This window comes from Petromyzon marinus, chromosome 12, assembly GCF_048934315.1.
Source record: "Petromyzon marinus isolate PM22_M1 ecotype Great Lakes invasive population chromosome 12, UKy_Petmar_22M1.pri1.0, whole genome shotgun sequence".
Lineage (NCBI taxonomy): Eukaryota > Metazoa > Chordata > Hyperoartia > Petromyzontiformes > Petromyzontidae > Petromyzon > Petromyzon marinus.
Window position 1 is genome coordinate 2139215 of NC_133678.1, and position 21120 is coordinate 2160334.

Genomic DNA, 21120 nt, shown 5'->3' on the forward strand with positions numbered 1-21120 from the left:
AAGTGGTGAGTGTAGTCGTGATTCTCTATTTGTTTGTGTTTCTCCCTTGTGATGGGACTTTGTAGGATGTACGTTGCGATTTATAAAGGTCACGGGGTCACCAACAAGGTCTGAACTGGTCTACAATAAGGTAGGCCACTGATAAGTTGTTAACATATATGACATCTTTAACACCTGTCTTGTTACCATAAAGGTGAACACCTCGTCTCATTGGGTCATACCAATCTTCCTCTTTCGCAGCACGGCTGCTGGCGATGCACAGCAGACCCGGGGCCGCTTGACATGACGAGCAGCGAGGTGGGCGAGAGCATCCGCGCCGATTCACTCACAGGTGTGCCGGAAGAAGCTTGCGCCAGGTGAGGTCGGTGGGCGCGTTCGTGGAAAGTAGTTCCAGTACACGGGGACGCGGTAGCGTACGCGGGCGAGTACTGTACACACACACACACACAAGTAACAACCTTTCATTGCTGGATGAGGGCGTATGTTTTTTTTTAGATGTTTTTCGATGTGTTTCGATGTTTTAACACCGATTTAGTGGAATTGGTCAAATGTTCGGATACATCTCGCGGGCTTCCTGCGCAGAATCAGCGACGCAGACTCCATTCAAAGCGACGTCTCGTTGGCTCATGAGGCTCCGGCTGGGCTGATCAGGTAAGACAGAGGCTGCCTTGTCCATCTAAAATCACCCCCCTCCCCATCACCCTAAACCCCATGATAAATCTATTACGGGTGACGGCGGCGGTGCGCTAAGGGTACGCTGACTGACCCTAGCCAGTGAAGCTTACCAAGCTCACTCGTTTTGTTTACTGAAGGGCTTGCTACTCGACAGTCCTGCTATTCGGTTGCCTTCTCATATTCGAGTAAAAAAAACCTGATAATCGGGAGGCATTTTTATTTTAAAATTTCATTCTAATCGGGACTCCAACAGTGTAAACAAGTTGCTCGTATCATCGCCCACTCTCGTCTCTCTTGTTTTGTGTGCTATTCAAGGTCCATTGCTCGAAACGTCGCACTATCACAGTATATATTATTATTATTTTAAGGCCACACACACACCGACGATCGTGTACCAATTCTGTGGGTTTATCGGTGGATAATAGCCACGGCGAATGTGACACATTCGGTGGACGTGCGCGGTCGGGGCAGCGAATGGCGGGTTTCGGTTTTGTTTCAGATGCTTATCACTGCCGCTGTCCTGCTGAAGGGTGGAAGAGTTAACACACACGGTGGGCTAGAGGAGACAGAAGGTTCAAAACAGCATCAGTCTAACGGTTGGCGGCAGCCAGGACACTAATGAGAAGTGACTAAATGGAGAAGCGAATATATAAGGGAATAAATGAAGAAGTGAATAAACGAATAAGTGAAGAAATAAGAAGTGAACGAATGAGTGTATACATGAAGAAATTCATGAATGATACGTGAATAAATGGAGAAGTGAATAAATGAAGAAGTGAATAAATGGGTCGACCGGTGAAGACGAAATGAGGGAATGGGAGCCAAGGGAAAGGGACACAGATTCGCGTGCCAGAGACCTGTCGGATCCTTCTCGTCCCAGTGGACCGTGAGAGATGGTGACGGACGGCTCGGGAGAGGAAGCAGGCATTCATCCAGCAGTGGATTGACCACGGTGTTGCGGTGAAGCAAATATAGGAATCGAGAGGGCCGCGTCACGCCTTGTGGTGGTGCACGCTTATCATGTACACACACAGACAAAGATCCCCCAACTATAGCCTTGACAGACTGTTGGGGCAAGTGCTGTGAGCGAGCAGCACCTGTGAAGGCCTGGGGTGGCCAGCACCACGCCCGGCCGCCTTTGTCTCTCTAGTGGCGATGTTTGCTTACACACCGCACCAGGTAGTCATTTGAGGCTGAGTCGACCTAGGGGAGGCCCAGGACCTGTTCAAATAATCGTCACTTGGTGTTGACCGTGTAGACACACACACACAGGCGCATGTCACATCACAATGACGCGCCGCGCTTCGAGCCAAGAGACTCTGGCGTGGAGCGAGGGGGTGTGGGGGTGCCGGGTGACTTGTCATGGTCTTAGGTGACAGTGAATTGAGTGTGTTGTTCTCGTGAGCCGTGTGTGGTACGTAAATAAGGTTTCTCGCCAACAGCACTTGCCCCAACAGTTTGTTGGCGTTATTACGTTGGATCTTTGTGTGTTTGCGTGCGTGTTAGTGTTCTAGTGGGCTTGTTTAGTGCGTTGTGATGTGTGCTCGTGTGCGTGTTAGCGGCAGTGTCGTGGTTCGTGACGATTATCTGAACCGGTCCTGAGCCTCTCCTAGGTCGACTCAGCCTCAAATTAGTACTTGGTGCGGTGTGTAAACATCGCCCACCCCCTCGTGTGCCGTGCCGGCCTTCATAGGTGCTGCTCGCTAACAGCACTTGCCCCAACAGTCTGGCAAGGCTACACGGGGGATCATTGTGTTCTAGTGAGTGTGTGTTGAGTGTTTATAGTGGTCGTGTGTAAGTGTTGTTACAATGTGTGTTAGTGTGTGTGTGGGTGTGTGTTGGCCGAGTCAGTCCACAGCGCCCGGGTGTGTCCCGTGAGCCGTCGGAGAACCTTCCACACGTCACGTGATAGCCTCGAGGTGCACCGAGTCTGGCACGGGCGCCGTGGCTGCTGTTGTGTGTTTCACTGACGGTGCTTTAGCGTGTGTTGTAGTGAGTGTGTTCGTTTTAGTGTTACAGGTGAGTCTGTTGCAGTGTGTTTTAGTGTGTGTGTAATTACTCATTAAAGTGTGCTTTGGTGTGTTATACTGTGTCCCAGTGTCATGGTGTGTATTTCCATGTGTGTGTGTGTATCGTACCGTGTCAACCCACACGGTTTGCCCCCTATTCTTGTGCAGGGAAATTGATTTTTCAGTTCCATACGGCGCACAGCCGTTTCAATGCGGGCAAAAATAATGTGTTGTCTATTTGTTTGTGTTTCTCCCTTGTGATGGGACTTTGTAGGATGAACGTTGAGATTTATAAGGGTCACGGGGTGACTAATAAGGTCTGAGTTGGTCTGTAATAAGGTAGGACACTAAGGGGGTTGACAGGTTTGTGTGTATTCAGTGACCTGTGTGTGTTCCGTGTGTACGCGTTGAGCGCGTGCGTTATTGTGTACTGTGTGTGTTATTGTGTACCGTGTGAGTGTGTTATTGTGTACCGTGTGTGTTATTGTGTACCGTGTGTGTTATTGTGTACCGTGTGTGTTATTGTGTACCGTGTGTGTGTGTTATTGTGTACCGTGTGTGTGTGTTATTGTGTACAGTGTGTGTTAGTGTGTACCGTGTGAGTGTGTTATTGTGTACCGTGTGTGTTATTGTGTACTGTGTGTGTTATTGTGTACCGTGTGAGTGTGTTATTGTGTACCGTGTGTGTTATTGTGTACCGTGTGTGTGTGTTATTGTGTACAGTGTGTGTTAGTGTGTACCGTGTGAGTGTGTTATTGTGTACCGTGTGTGTGTTATTGTGTACCGTGTGTGTGTGTTATTGTGTACCGTGTGTGTTATTGTGTACCGTGTGAGTGTGTTATTGTGTACTGTGTGTGTTATTGTGTACCGTGTGTGTGTTATTGTGTACCGTGTGTGTTATTGTGTACCGTGTGTGTTATTGTGTACCGTGTGTGTGTGTTATTGTGTACAGTGTGTATTAGTGTGTACCGTGTGAGTGTGTTATTGTGTACCGTGTGTGTTATTGTGTACCGTGTGTGAGTGTTTTCCTCGTTTTATATGAATATTTAACGTTTGTGTTTATTGTGTCTGTTTTTTGTTACACATTGGCGATGTCACTGTATGTTGTTAAGTCTGCTTGAGAGCGCTCTCTGTGTGTTTATGCGCTCGGCTGCTCCCCGCGTTAGTCTCTGTGTGTTATTGTGCATTTCCCATGTGTTTGTTGTGTTGCGTGTGTGTTAATGTCAAATGTGTGTGTATGTGAGTCTTAGGCCCATATTCTTATAGCCATGCTCGGCTATGGCTCAAGTGAGCCACCTCTTAGCTGTGCTTAACTCGAACCGGCTCTGGGCCGCATTTAACTCGGACTGGCTCTGAGCGAGCCATGGTCCCAGCCATGGCTAAAGAGGATTTCCATTTGGTTGAGCCAGAGCCGAGCCGTGACTTAGAGGATACGACCCCTTGCTGTGTGTGTGTGTTGAAAAGGCGCGTGTGTGTGTTGAAAAGGCGTGTGATTAATTCACGCGTCTTGTTGTGGGTGTTGCTACGCGCGTAACTGATTAACTCATTCATTCGGAAAGAGCTCCCGAGATCGGATTATGTCTGCAGCCGAGCAGGGGTGGTATGAAGCCTGGTTAATGGTGCTTGGATTGGCGACCTTATAGCCATGCTATAAGTTGTTATAGGCTGCTCGGGGGCTGCGATGTCAGCAGAATTCAGTGCACTGAACTTTGCACTGCAAACCTACTGGAATGTGCTCCTACCCGCCTTCACAAAGCTGTATTGACCAGCGTGGTGAAGTATGGTCAAGCAACCCTCCCCCCTCCACCCGGCCGGCACGGTGTGTGGAGGACCTCATCCAGCAGTGGGCTTACAAAAAAAGTGTCCACTTTTTGTGTTGCAGTGTGCGTGCGTGTTATTGACTAGTGGGGAGCGGTAGTGTAGCGGTTAGCGCGCTGCGGATACGAACCGGCGACCCGAGTTCGGTTCCCGCTCACGGCCACGAACACCAGTGGCGATCCTGGCCCTCCCCTACGTCGATTCAGCCTCAAATATTTGAGTAGCTGGTGCGATGTGTAACCATCGCCGCTAGGGAGACAAAGGCGGCCGTGTGTGGCGCAGGCTACCCACCCCATCGTGTGCCGTGCTGGCCTTGATAGGTGCCTGCTGGCTAAGAGCACTTGCCCCAAAAGTATGTTAAGGCTACACGGGGGATGTTTGTCTTTGTGAATTACTGTGAGTGATTGGAGGGTGTTGTGAGTCGCTGTTTGTTCTGTTCATTAACCCGCCTCTCCTCCCCTCCAGCCAAACTCTCTGCTGCCTTGCGCTCCTGGGCAACTTCAAGAGGAGACCCTCCCATCACTCACTCCCTCCTCGCTCCGTCACCTCCTCCTCTCCTCCTCGTCCTCCATGGGCTCCGGGTAACGCGGGGATGAGCGAAGAACGGAGCCGGGCGCGCCATGCAAGGTGAGGGCAAAGTCGCGGAGTGTGGTGGGGGGCAGGCAGGCGGCGGAGTTATTGGTGAGCGCGCACGACGCTGCCAGCCCCGCGGGCAGAGTTGGGGGGTCCCCCCCCCCCCACTCACGGCCAACGCCGGTGGCAATGAACCGGACCGGTCCCGGGACTCTAAATGAGTGACCCGGTAGGTAAACACTGCAATTGGGGAGGCAAAGGAGGCCTGGCGTGCCTTCCTTTGCAGGTTGCTTGCTCACAGCGCTTGCCCCAACAATCTGTAAATGCGATGTGGGGGATCTTTGTTACATAGTTGCTAAGCCCAGGTCTAAAGGGACAAAATCATGAAGGGGTCAGTAACAAGCAGCATTATGAACGTTGCAATAGATATGAGTGTATCACGTTTCTTCAATTGAGCGAGGTTATTACTACGTCATTTATGGACGGCCCCTAAAGAGCTTGGGGGACAGCGCAGTGCGAGGGAAAAATCAGCAAGAGAAGCGAGGTAGCGAGTGAGTGGGTGAGTGTGTGAATGGATGAGTGAACGAATGTATGTATAACTTCTTTCGCACCGTACTTAGCCAACCGTGCTAATCGGAGGTGTGTTGTTGTGATCTGGAGTGTGGTGAACGAGCGGGGCGAGTGTGTGACACAATGGGTGGGTGCGGACGTGTTTGAAAGGGTGGGTGATGAGTGGGTGTGGTGCGTGTGAATGCGTGAGTGAGTAAGCGAGTGTATTGTTGTGATCTGCAGTGTGGTGGCGGTGTTGGTTGAACAGTGTGGATGGGATGAAGCAGTCGACAACATAGGCGGAAGAATCAAATAATGAAGTAAACAGCATCACGTATTTGTCTCCCCAGTGGCGATGTTTACACACCGCACGAGGGTACTCATTTAAGGCCGAGTCGACCTGTAGGGGCGGCCCAGCACCGATTCTGCAAGCGCACCCACGTACGCACATGCACCCACTTACGCACATGCGCACATGCGCACGTGCGTAAGTGGGTGCACGCGTGCGCGTGTGTGCACACGTGCGTAAGTGGGTGCACACGTGCGTAAGTGGGTGCACACGTGCGTAAGTGGGTGCACACGTGCGTAAGTGGGTGCACACGTGCGTAAGTGGGTGCACACGTGCGTAAGTGGGTGCACACGTGCGTAAGTGGGTGCACACGTGCGTAACTGGGTGCACACGTGCGTAAGTGGGTGCACACGTGCGTAAGTGGGTGCACACGTGCGTAAGTGGGTGCACACGTGCGTAAGTGGGTGCACACGTGCGTAAGTGGGTGCACACGTGCGTAAGTGGGTGCACACGTGCGTAAGTGGGTGTACACGTGCGTAAGTGGGTGCACACGTGCGTAAGTGGGTGCACACGTGCGTAAGTGGGTGCACACGTGCGTAAGTGGGTGCACACGTGCGTAAGTGGGTGCACACGTGTGTAAGTGGGTGCACACGTGTGTAAGTGGGTGCACACGTGTGTAAGTGGGTGCACACGTGTGTAAGTGGGTGCACACGTGTGTAAGTGGGTGCACACGTGCGTAAGTGGGTGCACACGTGCGTAAGTGGGTGCACACGTGCGTAAGTGGGTGCACACGTGCGTAAGTGGGTGCACACGTGCGTAAGTGGGTGCACACGTGCGTAAGTGGGTGCACACGTGTGTAAGTGGGTGCACACGTGTGTAAGTGGGTGCACACGTGTGTAAGTGGGTGCACACGTGCGTAAGTGGGTGCACACGTGCGTAAGTGGGTGCACACGTGCGTAAGTGGGTGCACACGTGCGTAAGTGGGTGCACACGTGTGTAAGTGGGTGCACACGTGCGCACGAGGAAATGCTCGCGCACAGCGGGAAGTCGTGGTCGGCGAACGTTCACGCCCCAGAAAGCAGATTTTGAGCAAGTAGAGTGTGGCGGTGCACGGGGAACCTAGCCTGGCACAAGAGCAGCTCAGCAGTGGCGTGTGTGTGTGTGTCGCGCAGAAGCTCTCCGGGGTTGTGTGAAGGTACGTGTACGTGTGTGTGTACGTGTGCGTACGTGTGTGTACGTGTGTGCGCTTGTGGAGTTTTTGTTCGCCTGTCGGGAGGCAAAGGCGGCCGGGGGTGGTGCTGGCCACCCACCCCCCTCGTGTGCCGTGGCTGCCTTCATAGGTACTCGCTAACAGACCTTGCCCCAACAATCTGTTCAGGCTATACGGGGGATCTTTGTATTTGGTATGCACGTACATCCTGAGTGTAAGTCTTTACGTGTTGGTGAGTGGGAACACGTATGTGTGTGTGCGCGCACACACACAAGAGTGGAGAGCGGTAGGGTAGCGGTTAGCATGCTGCGCTACCAACCTGGCGACCCGAGTTTGATTCCCGCACACGGCCACCACGAACACCAGTGGTGATTATCTGAAACGGTCCTGGGGCGCCTCCCCAAGGGTCGACTCAGCCTCACATGAGTACCTGGTTGCGGTGTGTAAACATCGCCACTAGGGAGACAAAGGCGGCCGGGGGTGGTGCTGGCCACCCACCCCCTCGCGTGCCGTGCTGGCCTTCATAGGTGCTCGGTAACAACGCTTGCCCCAACAGTCTGTGAAGGCTATACGGGGGTCTTTGTTTATTTTTGTCTTTGTGAGTGTGTACACGTCTGGGTGTTCACACACAGAGTACATGTGTATACGGTAGTTGTGTATATGGTGGCTGTGTGTGTGGCCTTCATAGGTGCTCGCTAACAGCACTTGCCCCAACAGTCTGTTAAGGCTATATGGTGGATCTTTGTCTTTGTGTGTGTGTTAGTGCGTGGGTTGGTATGTGCATACAACCCTTAGTGTACGTTTCTGTATGTGATGTGCGAGTGTGTACACGTATGTGTGAGTTCAGAGAGCCGTCCTGCACTGCAAAGATTGAGTGGTTGTTGCGGATCTCTGATGAGAAGGGAAACGCCTCGACATCCTGTGATCACAAGTCTGACTACAGGATTTTCCATCAATAAAGTCACTTGTAGCGTCATAGCAGTTGCCATCGTGAAAGGAAACGAAATGGCGAGCCGAACTTGTTTGCACCTTTTTAGAGCATCTAAAGGTCTTTGGAAAAGGGTAGAAACATCCAACACAGATAACATCACGGGGTAAAGTAGGCTTCACCTACCTGCTGGGTCTGCGGGGCCTCAAAACATGGAGGAAGTTCATATTCTTAGCTCTTTCGGTAAAGTCACGTTGAAGGGAAACAATAAAATAATAAAATATATATAAAACAATAAAAAAATTCTCACGACGTTTCGACCATAACATTATTTTATTGTTTCCCTTCAACGTGACTTTACCGAAAGAGCTAAGAATATGAATTACTGCAGTCACGAAAGCTTTAAATCAAAATTTAAATGGAGGAAGTTCCCCACTCCCTGTAAGTGGCTGCATTAGTAGAATGCCGTGGTGGGGGGGGGGGGGATCCCCCTTTCAAGAAGTGGAACCACTCCAATTGCAACAAATAATCTTCAAAACTAAACTACTTAAAAAACTAAACTATATTTATTTCACCAAGTAAGGCCCACTGAGCTATGTAGCTCTTTTCAGAAGCTACCTGGTCACAAATGAGAGCTCAACGAAGTGGCTTATCACGTGGAAATTTATAGCAGCCAAATACTGCAACTACCGAGGACATATCTTTCTGTGTGCTGGGAAAGGTCCTGGCAATAATTATTCAACATCGCCCTGCGAAGTATGCTGAGAAGCTTACAGAGCCCCAATGTGGTATCAGGGCAGGGAAGACCTGTACAGATTCCATTTTCTCGGTCTGTATACTATAGCAGAGCTGTGTGAAATTTCAGTCGGACTTACATCTCTGCTGTATGGACGTGGTCAAGGCCAATGGATACCATGGCTTTGGGGTATTCTTTGTGTTTTCAGGGTCCCTGGCCCTCTGCTCACTACCATTAAATTAAGGACCTTCATGGTGGTTGCCAGGCCAGGGTAAAGCTGCGTGGTTGTGAGTCAGAGCCATTTACTTTTTAACTTTGGATAGCGACAGAGATGTCCTCTGGCTCCTACACTATTTAACATCGGTTTTCTTTTACTCTTTCGTTCACGACATTTTCACGGCTGTAACGGAGGAATGTACATCTCGTACATAAACAATGAGAGACTGATCTGTGCCTGGGTGTGGTCAAGGGATGACTCTCTTCAATGTTACGAATGCATTGATCTGGTAATTACTGAGGAGGCAGAGACTCATGCTGAACCAACCTGGAGTGTGCCACAGAGATATCGGTAGGGCCTTACCAGCATCCCGCACTAAAATAACCTGCCTGGTATTTGTATGCCATCGTATCTCAACTCGGATGTTTCGTTGTAATTCACCGTGCTGATAAAAGGGGGGGGGGGGGTGGGGGGGCAGTAGCGTAACGAGCGTGGGGGCAGGGGGTGCCTCGCCCACCCCTGGTGGCCAAAGCTACGAGTTGGGACCCCCTTGACAACCACAATGAGATACGTTTTCAACACCAGCGTAAAAAGAAAAAAATAACTAAATGGCCAATAGGCCCAGAAAGAATAAAATATATTTTAAAACATGATTTACCCTTTCTGGCAATAATACACCAAATATACACCTATTGCAAGACATCAAGTCTGCACATGCTCGTGGTAAAACGTGCAAACAAAACGTGCTTTGATAATGTGTGCATTGCCCTCGAAACTGATTGGCATCTCGTCTTGATACTTGCAAAAAGGGTGCCGGAGAGAGACGTGGACGAATGGAAGGGGTAGTATTTTATCCGATGACGATGCTCCGGGTCTGCGTTGCCTCAAGGGAATCAAAACTGGAGATGAACGCGGCCCTTCAACTCGCAGCTCAAGGCTCAGAATCGTCTTGAAGACGCTGAAACTAAATGACTTGGCGCCCGTCGCGGCGACATTGATTCGCACAAGCACAAATAACAACAAAATACTCAGAGTCATCGTCATATTTATTTATACTGGAGGAGTTCGATGAGCTATGAAGGCCATTTTCACAGATGTCCAGTAAAATAGAAACTCAACACATCCGTCGATACAGTGGCCGTGAATGTGACGAACAGCTATTGGCAAAAACATCATCTCTATTAGTATATATATAAAACATACATATAACATATATTTTTTACTGTTAAGGCTTCCCCAAAGTGCCATTGAGGAATGTGGTGAGCTTTAAAAAAAAGTTACTGCGTTTCAACCTTGACTTTTGACATTCATGGTCAACGCGAACTTCAGCCTGCTCGGTCTGTGGCACCGCTGCATGCCGTTAACTAGAGGCCACACCTCCTACGCGGCCCGTGTGAATGATTCACGGCAAAGAGTCTGTTTCCGTGCCTCCGTGCGTGCGTGCCCACGCGAGTGCCCCCAGAAGCGCACAGGATGCGCGTGGGCGGTGTGGTCACCGCCCTCCTCTGTACGCGGCGCTTCCTTGAGCCACCCGCTGGGTGAGGGTTAGAGTTGGTTAAGCGTGCGTTGCCCTTGGACAGCGACGAAACCTTACACCAAATAATATTGTTCATGATAATGACTTATCCCGGTAGGAAGGCCCAACAGAGAATGGCTTGACGGCAACAGAGGTTGGTGCCAGGAAAAAAAGATGTGTGCAAAACTTGAGCGTATTGGCACAAGACAGAGGAAAGTTGAAACAAATGACGAAATGTGCAGTTGACACCTCCCGGGCTATCTGCCCATGGACCGTGATGATGATGATGATGGTTTATCCTGGAAAGCCACATTTGCGTGGTGATCCACCAACCCCCGCTGCTGTCTCCACAACGCTGGGCTACACGCCACGTACAGCAGCGTAGCCACCGCCGTCACCCGGCTAAGTAAAATCACCACGAGTGTGAGAAGAATTAACCGGTTCAGTACTTAAGGGCGCCGCGCGGCCATTGTGTGTGAGACACACGATGCCTGCCTGCCTGCACTGAACACAAGAGCACGGGCAGATCCTGAATGTAAACCAGATGAGGCGCTGTTGACACCGAGAGGGTAATTTGTCAAGGGACGACCGAGTAACTTTGCACGGCACGCAGCGACGTGTATTTTGTTCAGCTATCAATCGGCCATTCTAAGGTGTTGAACACAAGGCATGAAACTCGGTAAATAAAGAATTGCATCGAAGTGTCTCTGCATGTGGGAAGAAACCAAAGCACCGCACGTGGAAGAAACCCACGGAGCAGTGTACGAGGGCAAAGAACTGAAAGGTCCTATTCTAGATTTGAAGCTTTCGTGAATGCAAGGATCCATACTCTTTGGTTCTATTCGGTAAAGTCACTTAGGTAAAAATAAAATAACAAAAATCACGACGTTTCACGATAACTGAAAGGTCCCAACAGATCGGTTCACAAACCCACTCGGCATTTTATATCCGCCTCGCATCCGAAGCGCGTGGCTTGGGAACTTTCATACTTTTCTGCGCGATCCACAAACCCTCGCCTCAAAAGCGGTGCATGACTGCAGCTGAACACGCGTCGCTGAAGGTCGTGGGTGGTGGTGGCCCGTAGGGTCGCTGAACCGCCTCAAGCCAATCTTCTCTGGCTCGAGGGGAGTTGGAAGAAGCCAGCTCTGTCTGACATTGGCGACAACGTGACCGGGCGATTTGATTCATAGAAACCTCGCCAAACCGAACTTCTCTTGACGCTTACGACAACACGGATATCGGGCCCCATCGCCCGTTTCGAAGAAAAAAAACACCACCAAACCAACACAGGTACAGTAGCTGCTTCTCTTGTACTATATGCCAACCCTGGAAGGCTTCTCACGATTCTTTGATTTATTGATTTAAAATCGATTCTCACGCCCGCAATACTTGCATTGAATCCCACGTGTGAGAATGGATTGTTTTCACATTTTAAAAAAATGTTTTTACGTTGGACGTAATTCTAATAACATCACTTTCCCAGGAGGGTCTTGCAACATTGGCGTTTTATATTAATGTGCTTTCTTTATGCATGTGGGAGGAAATCCGAACACCTGGAGAATACCCACTCGTGCGAGGGGGCAACACTATATCCCCATACAGATGAGACAGACAGATTGCGATGTGTACGTACTACTGTACCGCCTTTGACCGGCGAGACAGGCGATGGCTCCTCCTCGACGCCCACGGGATGGGAGTTTGAGAGCATTGGTGGGGTGATCCACCAACGCCTCGCTGTTGTCTCGACAGTGTTGGATTACAGGCAGCCACGTGCAACAGAGCCACCGCCCGGCTTGGTTGGTTCACGTGTGCGGGTGATTGGTGGGATTACAGAGAGATAGCAACGGCTTGGGGAGACCTTCATCCAGCAGTGGATTGATCATGGCTGCTGCTGCTGCTTACGATGAGTAACCGATTGCCTGGTCATTCAGCGTAACATTCCCATGTTATTGATTGCTCATTTATTTCTCAAGACTCATCAGTAAAACGTGGTGGCGGGGTCCACGGGTGGCAGAATTGAATTGGGGATGCCGACTCGTCTTGCGTGAAACAACGAAGTGACCGACGAACCAAATATCTGACGATGAACGCCGAGCACATCGGGGAAGGTGCGAACGAGACCCGGCGGGCGAAAACACGGAGAAGCGGCGAAGCGAATGAGCGTGGGAATGAGCAGAGGCGATGCTGCGGGTGGACGAGTGGGGAATTGCTTGAAAATTGGAGATTTGGAGCGCGTGTTGGGGGGGGGGGCGTCTGGAATGATTGCCTAAGCGCCAAATGTTTGCACAAATAACAACAACAAAGAAACTCGACACATTCATCAGTGACACTCTGACCTTTAAAGAAATCAAGTATTTAAAGGGCGATGTTTGGGGCAATGGGCCATCTCCGTTGATATACGGTGTTTTTTCTGGAAGACTTTGCCGTTTTTTCCTGGATTTTTCTGTTGCGTGTAGTCACTTTAAGATGTTTCCTGTTCATGTTTTTGTTTGTTGCGGTTGCACCCGAGTGAAGAGCCGCATGGCTCACAGGGTTATAACTAATAAATGAGTGAAACGAATTAAATTAATCTTCGTACCGCCTTGCCCAAAAACGTCACCTACGTTTTCTTTTAACCGCAGTTTGGTTATTTATGAATGTCGGAATATTTTCTGTTCATTGTGCTTAGGCCATCACTGCCTAAAGCAGCCGCAGCTGCATCATCAGATAATGTGTCTGATGTTTGCCTCCCCCCTCCATCTCGCTACTCACTGATGCAGTGAGTTTGGTACAATGAGCTGTTAAGCTCTTTTTCACAGATGTTGATGTTGCTGCTGATAATACTGCTGCTGCCTGTACACCTCCTGCTGCTCCCGCTGGAGTTGCTGTTACTGCTCAAGAACACGTCTGTTGCTCCTGCAGAGGCTTCTGCTGTTATTGCTGCGGACACTGCTATTGCTGCTCGCACCGCTGCTTACACTTGGCTATTTGTATCATTACAATGGTTGCCCAACCCAGGAAAGCCTTGCTGAGTCTCATGACTTTTATTTCAGGAGGGTCCTGCCATGTTTTTGCAAGCGGGGGGGGGGGGGGTGGGGGGGGCGATGATTGCCATTTACTGTACTCCATATTGTTGAGCAGTTTGCGGTGGACATTTTTTTTATTATCTGGCAACGTTTGGACCCTGACGCCAGCACACAATGGGCCTACTCTTGCGAACAACATAATGCAAGCCCGGCGTACCACGCCGAACAGTTTCCGGTAACGGGGTTACAAAAAAAGAAACGGAGTCATCCATTCCGGCCCAAGGGAACCACACACATGGGAGAGAAAGAAGGGAAATAGGGCACCCTCCATCCACCCACATCAGGGGGATTTTTTTTAACCGTCAACAGTGAACGTGAGCGAGGCGGACGGCACGTTGGACTACTCCAGTAAATACGCCCGCAGTAATAATCAGGGAGGCCGCTGGTTTCGAACCGTGGACTTGTGCAACAAGCGGCAAATGCGCGACTGCTAGGCCGCATGACCGCCAGGCCATGGCCAAGTAACTCGGTCCATCCCGTGGCACTTGTCAGCGTCTTGTGCCATCACTTTTGAGCTCTGCCCACCTCGCATCTGTAGGCGCTACATCCTTCCGCGCCGCTTACTTCCAGCTCGTCGGCGGTCATCCCCATCTTGCCGATCGTCTGTGGCTTCCCACGCCTCTGAATCTATGGAACTGACTGTTTTTTTTTGCACGTTATGAAGTTGTAACTTCATCTCACGCTGGGCCTCCGCTGGCAGGAGTCCAGCTGGAGCCGGTGTTTGGGTCCCTGGTGGCTGCTGGTCAGGACGAGGACGAGGCTGCAAAGTGGTGGGACGAGCAGGCGGGAGCCCTGGGCCCCGACGACGTGCGGCTGGAGCTGGGGGGCGATGAGGAGGGAGCGGGGAGCGTGGAGCCCTCGCCCTCTCTTCCTCCTCCTGATCCCCATGGTGCCAAGGTAGGGCAGAGCAGCCTGGAGCAAGCGTGCAACGTGAGCGATGAGTGTACATACGTGTATGGACATAGACGCAGAGAGAAAATTACAAAGACAGAGATCCCCCATATAGCCTTTAACAAACTGTTGGGGCATGTGCTGTTACCGAGTACCTATGAAGGCCGGCATGGCACACAAGGGGGTGGGTGGCCAGTACCATGCCCGCCTGGCTTTGTCTCCCCAGTACTGATGTTTAAACACCATACCAGGTACTCATTTAAGGCTGAGTCAACCTCGGAGAGGCCCAGGACCAGTTAAAATATTCACCACTATTATCATTCGCAAGCAGGAATCAAACTCAAGTTGCTGGGTTTGTAGTGCAGTGCATGAATCACTCCACTGCCACTCCCCATGAGATAAATACACACATGCATACACCCACATACGGCCACCAAAAAAATAATTGCAGAATTTAATCGTAAACCCAAATTGTTATAATTCATTCAATCGCTGGAGTGTGGTAGCGGCTAGGAATGATAATGTGCCTAAGAACCACAGTTGACTTGCCGTAGTCCGAGGGATTGATCAATGCCAGCAGGTGGCAAAATTGACAACATTAGCAATCTAATCGACAGTCTCCCACCCTTTAAAGCATTTGAACGAATACTGATTATCAACGCACAATCTGCGTAAAAAAGAACTAGTGAAATTCATCAATATTTCAAAGCGGTGTGCGATTGGCTTCGAAACTCGGTGTGTGGTTAAGAGGGATTTGCCAATTTCAAATTGGGCAGCCCGAATTAAATCGGCCGGATTGGCAAGAGTGCGAGGTGGTTCCTGTGGCCGGCGCGTTCACCCAAGGTTTCTTAAAATCGCATTGCCCTATAACCGCTAACTGCATGAAATCTACAGCTAAAGGGAAAAAGAATGCTTATCCGTTTGCTGCACACAACATAAATGTCTTGCAACAAACCTCACAGTTTCACCTTTTTCAACTGAGAATCAGAGGGAGCTGCCACAATGGTGGCGGTGGAACCTGCAACCCAGAGGTCGCCGGTTCGATTCCATCTCCCGGTGGGGCGGTTTTCACTGAGAATCGAAGGCAGCTGGAATCGATTACTGGTCTCTTGACTCTCAAAAGAGCAAGTGGTTACCGGTTGAACCGGTTGAACCGGTTACCGATAAAGAACACGAGTTCACCCACGCATCTGTTCCATGAACCCAGTTCCACCCAGCTGGGGTAACAATCTTCATAACCCCTGCCGACCTAACGTAGCCCTACAGATCGGCCGGTCTTCGTGCGGAGGTGGCATCCCGCGTCTCCCACGCCCCTTTCGTCCCGACGCGTTCTCACCCAGCGGCACTCTCCATGCGCCCACAGGAGTCCAATGCCACCCAGGGTGCGGCGACTCAGCCGGGCAAGAGGGCGCGGTCCGTGGCGCAGTGGTCAGTGCAGGACGTGTGTCAGTGGCTCACCAAGGTGTTCCCACGCACGCACAAGATCTACGCCGAGCGGTTCAAGATGCACGACGTCACGGGTAAGTCTCGGCTGTCCCTGGAAACTCTCTCCCTCCCTCCCTCCCTCAGCTCTGAAAGATGAATCGTGCAACTTTACCGCAACAGTTTTGTTGACTATGTTGCGCTTTGGTTGGTGATGGTGGGGGGGGGGGGGGTTAAGTGCGGGTACTCCCACCTCTTCTTTCAAGGGGTCTGGTCAGTGTGAATGAATTGGCCAGATACCCTCTGGAGGGGTTTCTCTCGAACTCCCTCTAGCGAAGGCCCTTCCACTAACAGTAACATGGGCAATAATTTACTCTTAGGCTGTGGTCATCATTGTACCAGATCTGCTTCCCTCAACGGGCTGAAATAAATCCTGAGTTTGAGTCTAATTACCGCGATGTACCTTTAACCTTTTTAATGAACGTGATTGTAAATTGTCGTGATTGGGTGTCTACGCGGTACTATCCTGCTCGGAGCAGCACGGGGAGGAGGTTTTAGCCAAGCAGGTGCTCGAATTGGACACGGGCGATTAACGCGAGTCAGTCAAACGGACCTCTCTCGGCCACAGAGGTGTGCCCCCCACTCAGCCATAGCCGGTCCCCTTTGTCTGTGTCGAGGGCAGGTGTGGTGCTGCTGCAGCTGACGGAGCGCAAGCTGGAGAGGATAGGCCTCATGGAGGAGCAGCGGCAGCAGCTGATGTACTACGTGCTGCGCCTGCGCCTCAAGGACGACATGCGTTACCTGCAGCAGTCCCTACGGCGCCCGTTCCTGCAACCTGTGACCCCCACTCCGAACTCCGGCAGCTGACCCTGCGCCCCTCCCTCCCCGACTCTGGAGGCAAAAATCTTACAGGGACCCTCCACCCCACCCCACCCCCTACCTCTCACTCACTGTGGGGAAGGCGACTTGCCTATTGGGCTCTCAAGGGCGTGTGAACGTGTAGGACGGAACTGCGGAGACTCATGCCTGCGATCTCACTCGCTCGCCGGCTAGGAGGTGGAAAGTGCAGTGGGTTCATAAACCCATCTGTTCAGACCTATGAGCAAGCATTATCACCTCTTGTGCACGATAGGCCTTCACTGGTTACCCGGGTTTCTTTCCACAGAGCGAAACTGTCCTTTATGTGGAATCGGCCAAGCATCATCCCAATGACAGGAGCCCTCCTGGACAAGGAGTCTTGAAACGCAGTGAGGTTTTCTTTGTTAAAACAATAATGAATATTCATCGGTGGCTCTGTCGGCAAAAGTTTTGCTGGCTGGTGGGCGACCATGGAATTGCCTAAATTTTGGGCTCGGAGGACCCAGTTTCGTAGTGTGGTTGACATTGGCCCTCGTGCAAGGAATGTACCCCCTCTTCATAGTTCAGTGCCTGGGCTCGTCTGGCCTTTGGGCTGTGGTGCAATTGCACTTCCTGCACACTCGCTATCTACGCTCCTGCCTTGGCCTTGATTCTCCAGCTAATAGCATCGAGGGTGATGTGGGTAGTGGAGGGGAGAGGGGACTCAATTTCTCACCGAATATATTTGGGGTCACTGGTAGACTGGAGTATGTATATATGTATGTTGAACTTCTTTCACACTGTTCGTAGCCAACCGTGCTAACCGGAAGTTGGAAGTGGGTCACGTGTGACTGTTAGCCACAACCATAACGGGGGAGGTATACTGGACATAGTGTGCGGGGCGCGGTAATGTTTCTCAATTGCTAACCCTGATAGACCCTGGACACGAGGGAGCGAGTGGCCGAGAGGCACAGCCGCCCACGAGGGGATAGGTAGGGTCCGACATGGCGAGCTGAAAGTTAAGGACAAAAAAATGCATTGGAACAAAATGTGAAAGATTAACAAAAACGTTGGTGGCCGGCGTGGTGCTCCGCTGCTTTTGTTTGTTAACGCGCAAAAGTAAATGCTCATGTGTTTTTTTTCCCGTTTGATCTCAAGATGCAAAAAGGGAGAGGTGGTGGTAAAAGGTGGTGTGTGTGTGGGGACGTGTCTTGTAGGTCCTCCAATGTGTTTTCAGGCTGTGCGATGTGTCCTTTCACATGATGTCCTTCGTTTCATTGCACGTGCTGGAAGCTTTTTCAGGAACTGAATTCAGCTCCTGAAGAGTCTTAACCTGTACCCTCAGCACTTCCCATTTCTTCAGTTTCTGAAGAAGCTTCCAGCACGTAGCGAAACGTTGGACGTCATGCCTAACGACATGCGGTGCAATCTGAAATGCCCCCAGTAGACCCATATAGTACCAGCGTGATAACTAACAGCAGGAATCTGTAAGGTTTTCAGCTCTTGAGTGCCACGCATCATTTGCATATATCCAAAGCTGTCAGTATGAATTTGAAATGAACGGGCAAATTTTTCCTATGCACAGCTGCTATTTATGGGACTACACTGTGGGTTATCCGAGGGAAATGCAGCGAATCCCATTGTTGTACAATACTATGCCCCACGTCTTCACCAACTGGCATGGATCAGCTTGGTGAATTATAATCGCGTAAAATAACGCCTACGTGCCGCACGGCGTGGGAAGGCCTTCTTCCAACGGTGGATGGACAAGAGATTTGTGTATGTGTATGCAGTTGCTGTTGGGCTGTTTCCACCAGCAGAGATGGTGGGGCTTGTAACCCCCCCATGGTGCTTGACTTTGTTGTTGATACAAGTGAAAAGTGAGAGTAGTTGACTAGATGCTCAGTCTGGTTCATTCATTCTTGCGGTGTATGTACGGCATCGACAAGCGGAATCGAAGTTCCCGACTGCAGTAAAACAATGCAATGCATTTAATTTGGCAGCGTTTTGTACTTTGTAGGTGACGTGTACCCACTGCAATGATGATTGTTGATCCGTTGTATAGCTGTCATAACTTTGTATTCGTGAACTTGTAAAGGAACTTCTGTAGACGAGGGAAATGTTAAGGTCATCGTTGATGGAACCGGTTGCTGTAAATACATTTAGATGCACGATGATTTGTAACTGATTTATTTTTTTGGGTTTGATCGTGTCAGTACAAACATCGTGTCTGACGGGTCGGATTGCGAGTGTGATGCCAGTGTGTCGTACATCCCCCTCCACCCAACAAAGTGGCATGAATAAAGTTGTCAAGTGAACACATTTTTATTGCTTTGGCACATTGGTATGTCGAAGAGGAATCCACGTGTAACGATTACATTGAAGAACAGTCGATTGCTTGTTAATGTGCAGGTGTGCCAATGCAATACGAATTGCCACGTTTGTCTAAATGACAACTTACAATATATTCGTCTTTGTTGTGTGGAGGGTGTACAACACACATTGGCATCACACTCACGCAATCTGACCCGTGTTACATTTAGCAGCACAAATCTGGATAGAAATGACAGCTACCGTGGCGAGAGGTTAACTGTCTCGCCTGGTATGCTGGAGGTCGTGGGTTCGATCAAGTTTGCGTGTTCTCCCCGTGGTTGCGTGGATTTTTCACCGGGTCCTCTGGTTTTTCCTTCCACATTTAGATTCAACAGGTGTTTAAGAGTATTTGGCTGATATACATTTATACCTAATAAGCCACTTGAGCTATCATTTGTGGCCAGGTCGCTTCTGAAAAAGAGTTTAGCACAGTGGGCCTTACCTGCTAAGATAAAAAAATAACTGCTTGCCCGCTTGTGGTAAAATCGGATGACAACTTCTATTCAGATCACTGAAACATGTCACATGACTACCCAGGGTTGTATGTAGACCAATAGTTGTTCATCAGACACACGATGTTTTCAATGGCTAGACAGAAATCCCTATGCCAGGGGTGAACAAACTGGGCCTCCCACGGACTTCAAAGAGAGACATAGCAAATTGTATTTCCATTTAATTATACAGTACATTTATTTGAATCAGGAATGATCTGCACTCACCTCTGCCAATGGAGCCAGACATTAGTACTCCCGGGGCGGGGGGGGGGCTCCCACAGATTTCTCAATTCAAAACTCCGCAGCCAACCATCGTGAGCGAACTGGTCCAGGTAAACACCCCAAAGTGACTTTATCACCCTCGGCCATATTAAGATTTTAGTTTGCGGCTCATACTCATAGGTAGGTTCAGGATGTTTGGCAATCATCCCCCCCCTGCTGTGTGCAAATACCGTACCAAGATGGCATGGGTGGGAATGTATCGTTGGTGACAATTTCTACCGAGTAAATACCTGAGCGTGTCATGGCCTTTATAAAAGCCTGCTTCTGTACAGGGGAAGGACGCAAAGATCAGCGTGCGTGCAGTGTGGATGGGGCAGCTGCTGTCGTGAGGGCAGCCAGTGATTCTGGCTCTTGCAGGGAACGCCAATTTCACTTCGATCTCACGGCGGGTCGCAAATTGGGCCGCCAGCGATTGATGCCATGTGATCGACTGACCTCTGATCATGAATAAACGCGGTTTGGAAATGAGATGAATCGTTCTATCTTGCCTGATGGTTGCTGACGAGTAAAAAAATGTGCAGATTTTTATTCATCGAGATGACCTCTCACCTGAGCAAATTAAAGGCCAGTTGAAAATATCTTAAAGCTGCAGTGGGCCCATAGTCTCATGGACTAAAATGTGGACATTAAAATTGTATGTCGTAATTCGCTTTAGTTGAGATGTAACCTCTCAATTTTTGCACTTTTATGCAGGTGATCCATCATAACAGTTGTGTGAATAGATGCTTTTTCTATGTTTCATTGACAACATTAAGATATAGAAAATTTAACTTCATATGCATTCAAAAGCTAAGCTTTATGCTTCAATAGTAAGGCCAGATAATGGACACGGAACTTGACCCATTTAAATTTAGGAGTGAGCTGCACGGAGTGGCGAGTCTACACAGGGCAGGCAGAGTGGAGGGATTCAGATTGGGGGTAGCTACACAGTCACTTGATTTACAGGAGGCTTGAGCTGATTTAGATATACAGGCAGTCTCCATGTTACAGAAGGGTTTGGTTCCCGAGAACGATCCACAACCCGAATTTTGCATATGTTAGAGCTGAACAATTTCCCTCAATCAACGATAAAATTACATAGCCGGAAATAATTGTGCCTCCACTACCTGATTACTACATCATTAGACCTCCTTTGCCAGTACCAAAATGTAATAATAGGGTATTTCCCCTTTTTTTCTGGCAGCAAAACTGAAACCTTTTTACAAGCATTCATGTCTGCATTAACCACAATACCTG

General features: G+C 50.0%; 1 protein-coding gene across 3 annotated transcripts; it reads left to right on the top strand.

Annotated features, from left to right (window-relative positions):
- Nucleotides 1-272: 272 nt before the first annotated feature.
- LOC116941698 (sterile alpha motif domain-containing protein 12-like) lies at nucleotides 273-20352 on the top strand. Of its 3 annotated transcripts, XM_076066507.1 has the most exons (6): nucleotides 273-356; nucleotides 583-651; nucleotides 4968-5129; nucleotides 14286-14482; nucleotides 15840-15996; nucleotides 16581-20352. In XM_076066507.1, the coding sequence occupies exons 3-6, from the start codon at nucleotides 5123-5125 to the stop codon at nucleotides 16763-16765; spliced, it is 546 nt and encodes a 181-aa protein (XP_075922622.1). In that variant the 5' UTR covers nucleotides 273-356; nucleotides 583-651; nucleotides 4968-5122; the 3' UTR covers nucleotides 16766-20352. The 3 variants fall into 3 exon arrangements, with proteins under 3 accessions (XP_075922622.1, XP_032808923.1, XP_032808924.1); XM_032953032.2 differs by lacking the exon at nucleotides 273-356 and having other exon boundaries at nucleotides 378-651; XM_032953033.2 differs by lacking the exons at nucleotides 273-356; nucleotides 583-651 and adding an exon at nucleotides 3704-4503.
- The last annotated feature ends 768 nt before the right edge of the window (nucleotides 20353-21120 follow it).